We start from the raw sequence: 13,473 nt of genomic DNA on the forward strand, positions 1-13,473 counted from the left end.
ATGGCATTTATCACAGAGCAGTTCCAGAAACAGCGCCTGCTGATGCAGTAGGTCAGAAAAGCATCCTTATTCAAGGGCTACCATTGTACAGAGAACGGTATTTAAACTGCCAATAGATGGAAAATTTACAATTCAGCTGGAGACATACCTGTAACACTACATAGCATATAAAGGTAGAGAACCACATGGATTCCATAGCAGGAGTGTCATGCTGGTATTTCTCAGCACTTTTTAGATCTACTTCAGTATTCAGGTATAAAATAGCACAAACCCCGAGTTGTATCAGCTTTAGACAGGTCCTAAAATTTATCAAAAGCAAATAGCAATACTCTACACCAGGTATTTCTTATGCACCCATTGTAAAAGCAAAGCAACTTTAAAAAACAACAAAAATTTCCATTAAATAGGAGGAAAAAAAAAAAATCATGGGTTCACTTCAGAAACAGAACTGTCATAGGAAGACAGACAAAGAAAAACCTCCAGATCCTCATCAGCCATATTTAGCAGCGAACAGAAGACAGTTCTCCATTGTTTCTATTTATTACATCAAAATGAACCACACGTGAAATTATTAGGTTCTTCTACAGCTGTTTGCCATGTATAGTGCCACGTGCACAACAATTTCTCCACATAACTATTTATATATTGGCACTGCAAACATACTTGCAAGTCTAAGCCACTGTTACCACTAACTCGTGCACTAGGAAAGGCCGCATAAAAAAAAAGCGCGCCCTGTTTAGGTTCAGTATAACAATATCACTAAAAAACAAGGCAACAAGTCAGAAAACACGATAATAGTAGAAGAAATAAAGTAGGAGGCGTTTCACATGCCCTTATAAAATAACCACTGTCACATAAACCATATAAAGAACTAAAGTGAAAAAAACCAGCACCGGGTGCATGTTGAAAATGGCACACGGGGAGCTTGAATATTTATACACGTTAATAATACATAAAGTACTGTACCTAATCTCACCAGTATGGTTCTTTCTTCCGTTTTCAACCCTATCAGGGATTTAGAAATGAATCGAGTATGGAACAAATTATTTCTCTTCTATCTGGGGTGAAGTTTTTTGTGTTGTTAAGTGACAACTGTGCCAAAGAGAAGCTGAGGAACGTAACGATCATGCAGGCTAGAGAGACGTGACAATACACAAATGTCTAATTAAGCAGCAGTTTTGGCTCCAGTACCTGCAACGAAGCGGGACACCTTATCACTTATGTACATCAGGCAGTAGGCACTGGCATTCTTCGAGCCTCCGAATGAATCTCTCTCCAATTCTTCCCATGATGATTCTGTCACTGAGATGTCGTTGTATTTGAGCCAGCTTTTTCGAGGCTGGTTGTATATGAAGGCCCAGTAGTGACCAGCATTTGCTTGCCCTTCGTGTACCAAGACTGCATGCAAACGATAGGGAACCTGCAAGGTCACATGGACGCAGTGTTCAGACGTACTTTTAGTAAATGGTTTTGTCTGACCTCTGTACAAAAATTGCAAGTAAGTTCATAGCTGTAGCCTGGCATGAGACTCTTGATTCATATGGTAAATTTCCTACTAAGCGAGAACTGACTTTTAAGGGAAAAAAGCAACAAGATTCTCATAAAGAATCCTTCCTCTGCTTCACCACTGGGATTTTTTAAGTACAATAAAGTGGATGGTTTAAACTGACAGCTACTAATAAAAAGCAGTATCAGCAATATCAGTTTAATATTTACCAACAGAGGGAGCTGCATTTCTTACCTGCTGGAGGAGAGGGTCACAGTACATTTGTTCAATGGACAGGTCGATTTTGGCAATAGACTCCTTCAGATCTGCCAAGAACATCACGAATGAGAGAAATACATAAAAATTAATGTCTGCTTGTCAGGCTATTCCAGCCCCTTTCACTTCAAAAAGTTTAAAGCCATGTAGTAACTATCCAATACACTTAACACCAGGGATGAAACATGTGCAAGATTATTTGTAGTTCAGGATGTATCCAGCTGGAGGAACAGAGGGGAAATCAGGCTGACATTCAACAGAAAAATCACAACGAATGTATTTGGGGCCAACCTTGCACGTCTTGTTCAATCTCGTTTCTCCATCGCTGCAGACACGTCCGAACGAGGTTCAGCTCTTCCTCGGACACCACATGAGGAGCTGGACGTTCAGACGTTTCTGCTGGTGAACCAGAAGGCTGGAGCAGTGCACTCGGTTTTTGCTGCGGCGAAGAATTTGCCAGAAAGAAAGCTCCATCTTCAGTCCTAGCATCTTTCTTTTCTAGTATGCTGTGAAGCAAAATCCGCGAGTAGCGGACAGGTTTTTCAATCTTTCTCTTGTTTTTTTTTCTCGTTTTGGAAAAGAATATGAAATAAACCAAACTGCTCCAGAGCCAGAGCAGGATTTCCCTTCTGGGACAGTACAAATGTAAAGAGAACAAGTACATTGAAACATACTTATGCCTTAACAGGCCGAATTAAAATGTAGGACAAAGAAAAGCGAAAATTCTCACAGAACTCTGCAAGCACAGATCCACAGTGAGTGACTCTAAAAGTTCCTTCTCTTACTACTAAGAAACTCATGTGTTTACTCAGCTTAATTTAGAGAGTGTAAGCCAACCATGCTGGCCAGGTTTGTAATAATCCCATATTGCAGTAATTTACTGGTTGATGAAGCAAAAAGACTAGTAGCCTAACCAAAAAGAGCACGTCATTTAACTCAGAACTGCTGCTTAGACAAGGAATATGGTGATGCTTTTGGAAAATGAAAAAGAACAGATTAGATGCAGTGTTATATTTACACAAACAGAACTAAATTACGAGCAAAGTAGTGACTGACTGCTTGCACAGGCATTCATACATTACAGCATCACGCTCACAGGTGCCCAGATAAATAATCCACTTTTAGAATGCAAACCAGCATCATTTAGCTGAAAGGCAAAGTGTTCTCCTATGAATTATTTTTATTTCCATTTACCAACCCATTTGGCTGTGAAAGCACGTCCAAACCATGAGGCTCAGTCTGGGACTGCAGGAAGGTAGTCTGAGAGCCTTGAGCAGAAGAAACAACTACAGTTGGCTTTGTAGCGATGAATTCGAGAACATACTGGAGCATGTCGGGCAGTGGAAAGCGGGCTGGGCCGGAGCCGTATTTCATGTAGCTACAGAAAAATGCAAGATGTTGCATGAATGTGCAAGGAATGTGACTGTTTGGTTAAACCTGAGGGGAAGAGCAACAGGGAAGAAAACTCTGGGGTCGGGAGGAAGACAGTTTAAGCAGTGAAGGAAGGAGGGAAAAAAACCAAGTGATGCAAAGGGATGCAAGTCACCACCTCCCTCGCATCTGTAGGGCGCAGCAGCCAAAACACTGGTGTGCTATCAGAACTGTTTTAGTCAGGAAAAAAAAAGTGGCTGCTGTGGAGACCATTAACTCCATCCCAACCAGACCCTGTAGGATGCTACATGTAAACTGTTTGCACAACGCCCACCAGAACCCCACCGAGCACAGACACCACCAGGGCTACTGCGATACGGCACACCTCTTTGCCTGCCACTTGTTCACAGAACGGTCATTTGAAAAATTACAAACTGCAAGCAAGTTTAATGCCGATTAAAAGGACGTGTAAACAAAGCACCTGGAACATGAAATCTGGTTGTCCGCAAACCACACCTTTCCTATCAATCTCCTTCCTTCCCCAATAAATAATGCCAAATTCTAAGCTGGAGGGGACCTCTAATATAAAAAACAACATGGATTCTTTTTAACGTATTACTGGGCTTCCTCACTGAAACTTGGCAATGCAGCTGACAGTGACAATTGTACTATTTAAAGAATTTATCATTGTAACAGCATCAGTGATATTCAGAAACCATCAAAGCCACAAGTTTGTTTTTAAAAACACACTTTCTCACTCCACACTTCTTGGCACAAACCCGGTTCTGTTTCTCCTTCCCCTACAAGTTTCTCTTTTACTGGAAAGCTCATTTAAAAGGAAGTGTTTGCATGCTTGCACAGGACACAAAAATAAAGCCAGCTGACTACTTACCTTTCCAGTTTCTGCTGCAGAACCACCATTTTCTCCTTCAATCTCTTCATTTCTTCTCTCTTCATCTGAATAAGCTCTTTACTGCCATAGAGGTACCTAAACAGAGAAATACAGAGCCCTGCTATGTGAGGTTTGTTTACTTCTAACATCCACAATCTTTCATAAATGTTTCAGAATCCTTCCTTGCTCACCCATATGCCCTTTTTAATGTCTTTAATTACAATGAAGCAATACCTTTAAATGTACCGTACAACAGAACAACTCACCTGTCCATATAAACAGTCTGGGGAAATTCTAGCTTGGTGTGAATTTTCTCTGGCTGTCCTAGTGACTGATTGAACTCAAATCGGGAGAGTTCAAAGGTCAGTACTGGTGGGAGTTTTGTAAACCAGCGCTGTAACAGAAGCAGAAATGCCCCCAAAGGGACTTGTTTTAAGACGACTGCTAAACGGCACCTTTTAGACTGATCCTAAATGATTTTAGACCCATCCTAAATGCCTCTCTGTCTTTAAATACTGAATTAATAGATTTTTTTTTTATGGAGTAACTAGTCAGAAAGCCAAATTTTACGAGATTAAAATCTCCGCTTCCATTGTACATCTATACCATGAAAAAGCCTCGTAATAGCTTTCAGAAAGTTACTTTTCATTGCCTGGTGCATCCAGCTTGACGGATTATTAACGGGTCCAGCACTGAGTTTTACAAAAGTAGCAGACACTACACAAACTCTGCATGTCAGCTGAGAGCTACAAGAAGAGTTCTTTTCCAATGTAGATCACATGCAATGATGAAGAACAAAACAGAAGTCCTTAAGCAGTACCTGATTCCTTATCCTCTCTCAGTCTATTTCCAAACTATTCAATTTAGGAGATTCACAGGAGACACCCACTTTCTGTACGTTTCATACACTGTTTCAAAGAGCCATGCTGAAAGGAAAATTCTCGATTGAATTTACACTTCCTCTCTCTCTCCCTGGGTTCACAAATACTTCCAGCATCCACTGCCAGAAGCTTCCTTCACCTACCTTAGCATGGCACCACCCAGCCAAGGCTCCCTGCATGGACTCAGGATGAGCATGCTAAGCTTGTTTTCCTTTGCAGGATTCATGTTAGATGTCCTGCCACAATAAATCTGCCCCATGCCAAAGTGCAACAGCACATTTTTAGATCTAAAATATTTCCAGTTATAGTGATTTTTTAAAAATTATTTAAAAAAAAACTTTGGAAGGAAATGGCCGGGTAGCAGAGCTTTACGAGAAGCCAAATCTTCAGAACAAGAGATCATAAACACAGAGAAGGAACGATTTACACACCTATTATCTAGGAGAAACATAAGTCCTCGTTAATCCCACTGATGCTTTGCACTTCAGTACACTCACCTACGTTCTCAAAAGACAAAATGCACCTTATCCCCTATCATGCAGTCCTCTAGCCACGACATCCTAGGAAGTGAAATTAAGATGCACAGTTTTTCCAGTTGGATTTCTCAGAAATAAAACCAGAGCCTTTTCCTTCTATCCGTACAGACAGAGAATGATTAAAACATCTTGGCGATCAGTCCAATTTCCCTTATTTTTCAGAAAAGGATTTGGAGCAACTAAAAGGCTTGGATTGAAAGGAACCTGACTGATTAGTTCCCTATGTCCCTTTGTCTCTGGCACCAGCCTGCATCAGTTCCACCTCCATCTGCTGTAAATGCATCTGAACAGCTTCAGGCAGGAACTAGGAAAAGCAGAAACAAGCATCTGAGTCCAGAGTGGGACAGGACTTATGTGCCCAAGACTTCATTTCTCCTTTGCTAGTTTAAACCACAGCAACAGTTTTCAGACATTCTCACAGAACTGAAATACCTTTCACTGCCCCCTCTATGACAGACACATTTGCAAATTTCTTAGTGTTATTTCCCAGTCTTTCCCTAAGCTAACTTCTCAGCTGCGCTTGCACACGTAGGATGCTGAATGTAATGGTACACCTTCACTTTCTGCTTTGCTGCCACCAAGTATTTTATGATTGATTTGTGATTCGCGAGATTTACAAAAAAAAAGAAAAGAAAAAAAATCAGCACAGTCAGAAGGTAAGAGTGAAAATGAGAAGAAAAAAAACACACACTATAATAGGGAGAAAGATACAAATTCCAAATGGCATACCATAGAGTTAAGCACTGTACTTTTACCCTCCGAAAATATGGAGGCAGTGGTTCTCCCCCTACTCAGGTACAGGTAGGCTTCAACAGAAAGAGAGAGACTTTATCACACTTGCATCAGAAGCAGATGTTTACCTTTTTAATTTAAAACAAACTCCTCAAACCAGTTATATAGGACAACGCATCTTTACAAATAAGCAAAGACTTAGTGTCTCATCATGTAACTCTAACATACGTTTACATGAGATTCCAGGTATCCAGAAAATATTTTGTATTCAATTCTTAGGGAACATTGACAATTGCCATTTAAAGTTATCAGAATATACTGAGGCACCCCTGCACCGTGTGTTGCATTTTTCCGCAGCAGGCAACCAGAAAACCATAAAACTAACCTCCTGTCCATACTTCACTGACTGAGATGCTGTCGCCTCATCCATCTCTCCCTCCACCATGGCTCCTTCCAAGCACTCATTCAAGTTTCGATAACCATTTACCTGAAGGGGATACTGACCAAAGGTTTCGATCTTGGAAAAAGTATTGCCTGGATGATGGAAATGATACAAAAACCGTGAACTAACTTAAGAGAACAAAAAACTCTGGTTAACTCAAGAGTTTGTTGTCAGCACCAGTCAGAGGAGCTACTTGAAAGAACTGAACCGCATATAGCTGTATACATGTCTATCAGGGTAAGTGTCCTTATAAACAAGTGCTTTCAATACATCAGCACTTGAGAGTATTCAATGTTTTCAGAAGACAGGCTTTAGAAATGTTACAGACAATTTTATCAAGAAGACTATTTGCAAGTTTAAAGAACTAGGCAATTTCATCAGCAACGTGCAACAAAATCCTGTGTCATCACTGCTATAAATCAAAACAATGCAAAGGAGTGAAAAAGTGGATCTACCAAACCCTTAACTCACCCTCATGGACACCCTCAGTCAAGAAAGTCCCGTAGAAAAGCTGTACCATTGGGTTTTCAGATTTGTCCCCAGGGCTCCTGTTTCAGAAGAAAAAGCACACATCTGTTCGCAGCTGTAGGCTGCAAAAAAGCCCCAAGTCATAAACTAAGCCTTTGCTTGGGAATCTTCCTGCAGTCAAAAGTAAAGTTTTCCATCCAAGCACAGAATACAGAGGAAGCTTCTCATCTGTTTACATACTCAAGAGCACATTATAGCACCTACACTGGCAAGGAAATAAAAAACCAAACCCCAAAGTTAAGGCGCTACCTTTTGAAATGCAGTTCCAAAAAACCAGATCTTTCATGTACACCGGTTCTGTTAGGTTCCCCTAAAAAGCTTATTTACTCTGCAGGCCATACCAGTATTGAATAAAGTCCTATGCTTATGCACAGGAAACGCAGATATAACACTTCATAAGCATATTTTGAGCTTAAGGAGCATCATCCTCAGGAAACAAAGAACTCTCTTTCATTTATTCAAAATTTTCATGTAAAGCCCTCTCATTTATTAGGGCTTCGCATTTAAAATCTGTTTCTCCTCAGTGTCAGGTTGAACTCCTGAGATCACAGAAAACTCACTTGACATTCACAGCAAGCTGGAACGCATCCTCCAGCCAGTCCAGTAGTTTGTGTGTAAATTCACTCACATCTTGCTAGAAGAGAGACAAAAGTTGAGAGTCAAACATAATACCAACCAGAAAGTGTTTTCACAGTCTGCTGGTTTCACAAACCTACTGGAATACAACCCGACTGGTATTGCCATACCTACCCAGCTGAAAGAAGTGTGCAACTGAAGTGCTGTGCTGATTTAGACCGATAATGAACAACACTCTGCTCATCTGAAAACTAGATCAGAGGAAATTATTGTGATCGCTACCCAACTACCCAGATGGCACTGGGTAGAGCACTGTTACGCTGGCTGTTTAATTAGCAAGCACGTAGATTTTGCCTAAATGACACAGGGACAGCTGCTTGTCAGTTGACAAACATGGGAAGAGGCCTCTGAAAGTAACAGCAGGATGAAGCGAAATAGGATTGCCATGGCTGCAAGTACTGTTTTGAAGAAAGCAAAAGGCTTTTTAACGCGGTTTTACCTGCTGTTCTTCAGCAGATCTAAATGCATCCCTCAAGAGTTCCAGCGCTGCAGAAGGGTCTACAAACTTACGACGCGTCCCCAGCATTAAAGCAAACAGACACTGAAGTTCTTGCATGAATGCAATATTTCTTTTTCCCTGCATTGCAAAAAAGAAGAAAAGCCAGACCATTCCTGCAACTCAAAAAAGCAGCATCTTAAAACAAAGTGCTGCAGAATACCACACCCACATACCTCGAGAGGTACGCTAACAGCTGAGGAAAGAGGTGACATTAAAAAGGACAAAAGCAGAAAGACATGCAGTGTCATTTCTTGGAAGCAATCTGGTCTCCCAATGGATGCATGGGAGAAAACATTTAACCAAAACAAAACCTTTAGAGAAAAAGAGGGCCAGAAGTGATAGTTGCTAAAACAGAAGGCAAAAGCCCGTGAATTTATGGATCTATTCTGTCTGCATTTGAGGCATTTTTAAAATATCAAAAGCACACATGAAAGCAAGTAAACTAGTCTCTTAAATGGCGGTGGCCACAAGCTAGCATGATATAATAAGTGAAGGATTATTCTACGTATGCCTTTTCCTCCAAATATGTTCTAAGCACCTTCTCCTGACTGCTCTCGGAAGGTACTGGGGCTAGAGGGACCTTCCAACTGGCTCAAATACCAGTTCTCCTACGGTGCATGTGAACAAACGAGCAATCTGGAGCTACCAAAGAAGTTTTACGGGGCAAATCTCTCCCCACACCACAGTCAGAAGCCATAGAGGAAAGCTTTAGGAGAAGCATCTGATTTTTTTCTACAGTGATTCTGTCTTGGAAAAGTATTTCCCAGATTCATCTTTAACGTAGCCAGACAATTTGAAAGCCATTAACGTAGGCACAGGAATCTCAGATGGACCCAGATTAAATCTGCTTAGAGAAAGAGCAGAACAGTATACCACAAAAGAGGGAAACCTCACAGTGTTACTTGACGAAAACTTACAGTGCGACTACGACAACTTTCAAGCACATTTTGTGGGAGGGAGTACCCAAGGACCAGCCTCCGAAATTCTGGCAACTGAAACAGAGACTGAAAGGAAAGGAGAGGTAAAGACCAGTCAGCACTTGCAAGGATTTGACTCACTGCAATTTGATGCCCCGTTGTCATGCTTTTACTCGACAGCTTTTTTCTTAACTTCTAATTCTTCGATGGCCTTGTGTTACTAAACAAACATTTACGAACTGAGCAGTCCACGTGCCGGACCAGCACATTCATACCCACCGAAGAACCAGATCCCATCCTGCCATTTCTAGGATACGTGTAACCATTCTAGGAAAGAGTATTCTATCCTGCACAGGCACGCTTAGAAAAAGCGTCCAGGAACAAGTCACAGTGAGAAACGAGCCCATCTGAAGCTTGCTTTCTTCCTCTCAAAGCTGGAGACGTATGGTTAACGTCTGTCTGCTGACGCGAAACGGTTAGAAGAGACAAATCTGCTCAGTTCCGTTTATTGTTGTCTCCTCTTGTTTAGGTTATCACTAATAATACATGCTGTCTAGTTGCTTATTCGTTCAAGCATCTACGCCTGTGTATTCCATTAACTGGAATATGATACACCACGTATTAGGGAGCCAACAATAACTGCAGTAAAATTAAATTATCAGTTCACTTTGCCAGTCAAGCTTCTGTCATTCAGTAAGCATTTGGACATCGCTGCACCAAAAAAACCCCTGCATATGTACACACATATTATATGTATCTGTGTCTATTTTTATGCAAAGTCTATTTAACTGCCCTTTGGCTCCTTCTGTGCACACCCAGAATAAATCACAATGGTATCAAATAAAAACAGAAGTCTCATCTAGGCATGGTCGCATACACTCATCTGCATATGATGACCACTTCACAGAGCTGCTGCATCTGTAATTCTAACTGATAAACATATTGACTCCAAGACCGCAGCAACTCCAGAAGAACTTTTCTATCAGATTACCTGTATGACAGCGCTAAACCAGCACGTATTTCCAATGTTTTTCATTCCAACAGGCCAGTCACCCACTCTTCTCCAGTCATTGTGCTTGGGGTTCTCCCCCCAGACTTCACAGCGTTTCCTTTTGGAGCGATTTTTGTTTTCAGCAGAATGCGCTTCCTGTGGTCTGTCACAAAAGATGCACACCATGCTGTAAAACACCATCTCACAAAGATTCTCGTGAACTACAGGAATCGGACTCCCCTCTAGTCACAAGCGGGACCCTAGAGCCAGGCGCTGTCAGGTGATACCCAGCACAACAGGCAACAGATGTCTCATCTGACTCCAGAGAGGTGTCCACTCTCAAATGAGGTGGATGGAGAACAGGACTGCAAGACAATTTGGAATGATGGAGGAAGATAGTAAGGTATGCATGTTTTTCTTCCTGAACTAGCTGCATGCAAAATTGGTGCCCTTAGTCTCTACTGGAGGCAAATCCCACCCACGGTAAAAAGGAAACAGCTACTTAGCAACGAGGTGAGGTGAATTGATACACGAGATTTCAAGGTGCTTCTTCAACAGGTGCTGTAATGCCAGTACAGCATCCTTTTGTGTGGCCTGCCAGCGACAGCAGCAGGGACTGAATAAGCCACAACAAAACCTGCTGCTTCTATTTCAACCATCACATTGCAGCATTGCCCCAGAAGTAAACGTCAACTACCCAGAAGGCAGTAATGACCCAAGCACCTTCTAAAAGCAGTAGGTATACATCTGGTAGCTGATTTACGTCTGGTTTGCAGTTACCGGCTTAAGAATCCACTTAAGACACCCAGGAACACCAAAACCAATTTACGGACCCACTGACCTTTCAGCAGCATCTCTTTCTGCAGCCTGAGCTTTCGGTGATTCCAGTGGTCTGAAGGCATCGACTGCATGGAGATCGTCTTTGTTGTTAGGGGTAAGTGCAGTAGTAATATCTAGAAGTGGAGGCAGCATTCTGATCAGTTTTCCACCAGGACGATGCAAACGTTCTCTTTAAAAGGAGCTTCTAGAACATGTTACACCTCACAAATATGATTTTTTTTTTTTTCCAATGATAGAGCATAATTTTCTAGCTGAAGTCTTAAATACACATCCTTGTAGCTTGGACCACGCTAGGAAACCTAAAAAGTGATCGAGTGGGCTGGATGAGAACAGGACAGACTGTGCAGCTGTGTCCTGGCCAGCTTTCCTTACATCCAGATTCAGAGCTTGAGGGAACATTTCAAACTTCTTGAAATAATGAAACAGGAACATCAGCTGCTGCTTGTATTTGCTATGCCTTAACATCAGTGTTGACAAGAGACGCTGTTTCAAGAAAAAAAAGGATTTCAATAAAATTGGCACAATCACCCAGAAGTGCCTTCCTTCACTTGTGTCAAGATGCTCAGCTATGAGTCATTTCATGTACTAGCTACGTAGGAAAGAAAGAGAAAGGAAAACGAGTAGTTCTGGAAGAGGTGGAAGCCTTACACCGTGGAACAAGGGGCAGCCATGCTGTTCTGGATGTTGCTTCAAAGCTCCCAGCACAGATTTTTGGCCCTGTGAACCTGTCCGGTGATAAACTCACTTGGGAAAGCTCCAGTTAATAGATGTGCTGTTAGCAAAAAGGGTTAAAGAAACTATTCTCAACTACCTCAGACTACAATTACATTTTTTACATCTAAATGTGCCAAGCTGTGGCCTGCTTTTGCCAATACCCATAACATTTCTACGTTTCACGTAGTCAAATTGCTAGCTCAAGTAACACTTCAAGTTTTCACAGAGATATACGAAAGCAGTCAATTTGTGTGCTCTGCCAGCAGAGGCTGTAGAAAGAAATGTATGACCCTTGACAGGGATTCAGTTGTCTATTCTGCTTGCTCTGCTTTAGGAGCTTTCTGGGTTTTCTATGTAAGCCAAGACCAACTGTTCAAAACAATGACAGCTGTGTAACTATGCTGTGTCACCTACAAATGCTATTAAAACTCTATTAACTCACGGTCCTTTTGGACGCAGCTCTCCTTCACCAGGAAGGTTTAATTGCCTGAACTGTCCCATGGCAAGTGACCAGTACCAGCAAAATCAGATCAGGAGAGGAGCCGGATGGTTTCAATGGCAGAAGCCAGGCGGACCAATATTTCCCCTTTCAACTCAGCCTGAAACAGATGAAACCGTTAAGGGCGAGCAAAGACGAACGACTTACTTTGTGGGAGCTGTTTGCCCACAGCGCTCCCTTCCCAAGCAGACGGCTCTGCAGCAGCTGTGTCCTGAGCTGGCTCCTGAGCGTGCTCCTCTGTCAGGAAGGTGACTGCTTCCATTAGGTCTCCATTAGCAGCCTAGCAGAATGATAGGGGGAAAAAAATCCATAGTGCCAGGGTTACTTCACCTACATTTGCGTGACATTTAATGCATCCATGGTAGAGACAAGCGCACTGCCACCACTTTGCTTTCCCTGGCCAGGGGAGAAAGCTATCTGTTGGTGACAAGCAGTAGGAAAAAATGAAAATAATGAAGGCTAGAATTTCTCTGTCGGAAAGCACTTTGGCTTTATTACTAGGACAATACAGACTCCATTAACTAATTTCATTTCTCTCACAAGAGACTTGAGTAGTCACAGGAGGCCTGAAGCACGACAGGGTACTTGGCCACCAGGAGAGACTCACAGGAATCAAACTCTCTGTGGATTTTAAGACACATGTCTCTTACCGAGCTAGGGCTTCCTTCAGACCATCGCTACTGGCTTAACTCCTTTACATTTATTCTAACGTTTTCTGGATGTTACTTCTTAATGAAACATTCAAGGATTTTTTTTAAACAAGCCTCTTTGTACATTATCAGCATAACCTGTGTCCTGCTGCTACATCTCAAGAGCATGGACGGCATCTGATGATTCCAGACTGATGCGGTTGCAACCAGTTTAAGACTACAATTTATAAATACCGAAACAGGCACTATGAGGAGGAATCTTTCCACCTAAATGTTGCTTTTCCAAGTGCCTGAGATTCCTGTGTCCCTTCCCTTTGGAGCAAAGACAACTGTTCTGGTAATGGACAATACAACCACCAGCCACAAAGCTACCAACGTTACTGCAGCTGTCCAGAACTCCTGAAGCAGTTTACATGGAGGAAAACCTACTCTGACCCTATCAGTTTGTGTTCACTATAATGCGTGGATAACGGCCCTGTAGGAGCAGAACTTCTAGAAAACTTTTACAATGTTTTAGCATAGCATGCACTGCTGCAGCACAGATTTTAAGGTCTGCTGTTAGAAAAAACAAACCGTTCCCAAT

The 13,473-nt window shown here is 42.0% G+C and overlaps 1 protein-coding gene across 5 annotated transcripts in view; it reads right to left on the reverse strand.

Moving 5' to 3' along the window:
* The window catches only part of USP28 (ubiquitin specific peptidase 28), a 29,413-nt gene that overhangs the window by 9,271 nt on the left and 6,669 nt on the right, over nucleotides 1–13,473 (reverse strand). For 4 of the 5 annotated variants that reach the window (XM_069787861.1, XM_069787863.1, XM_069787862.1 and 1 more), the window contains exons 3-16: nucleotides 12,388–12,520; nucleotides 11,029–11,140; nucleotides 10,188–10,350; nucleotides 9,197–9,283; nucleotides 8,220–8,357; nucleotides 7,705–7,778; nucleotides 7,088–7,164; nucleotides 6,560–6,708; nucleotides 4,292–4,419; nucleotides 4,026–4,121; nucleotides 2,961–3,140; nucleotides 2,054–2,268; nucleotides 1,742–1,812; nucleotides 1,192–1,420 (exon numbers count right to left, since the gene is read on the reverse strand). In XM_069787861.1, the coding sequence (XP_069643962.1) occupies nucleotides 1,192–1,420; nucleotides 1,742–1,812; nucleotides 2,054–2,268; nucleotides 2,961–3,140; nucleotides 4,026–4,121; nucleotides 4,292–4,419; nucleotides 6,560–6,708; nucleotides 7,088–7,164; nucleotides 7,705–7,778; nucleotides 8,220–8,357; nucleotides 9,197–9,283; nucleotides 10,188–10,350; nucleotides 11,029–11,140; nucleotides 12,388–12,520 (1,852 nt within the window). Of the gene's footprint in view, nucleotides 1–1,191; nucleotides 1,421–1,741; nucleotides 1,813–2,053; nucleotides 2,269–2,960; nucleotides 3,141–4,025; nucleotides 4,122–4,291; nucleotides 4,420–6,171; nucleotides 6,224–6,559; nucleotides 6,709–7,087; nucleotides 7,165–7,704; nucleotides 7,779–8,219; nucleotides 8,358–9,196; nucleotides 9,284–10,187; nucleotides 10,351–11,028; nucleotides 11,141–12,387; nucleotides 12,521–13,473 lie in introns of those variants that run through there. The other variant, XM_069787864.1, reaches the window with a different exon arrangement.

The sequence above is a fragment of the Haliaeetus albicilla genome, chromosome 7 (genome assembly GCF_947461875.1).
Source record: "Haliaeetus albicilla chromosome 7, bHalAlb1.1, whole genome shotgun sequence".
In the NCBI taxonomy this organism is placed as follows: Eukaryota; Metazoa; Chordata; class Aves; order Accipitriformes; family Accipitridae; genus Haliaeetus; species Haliaeetus albicilla.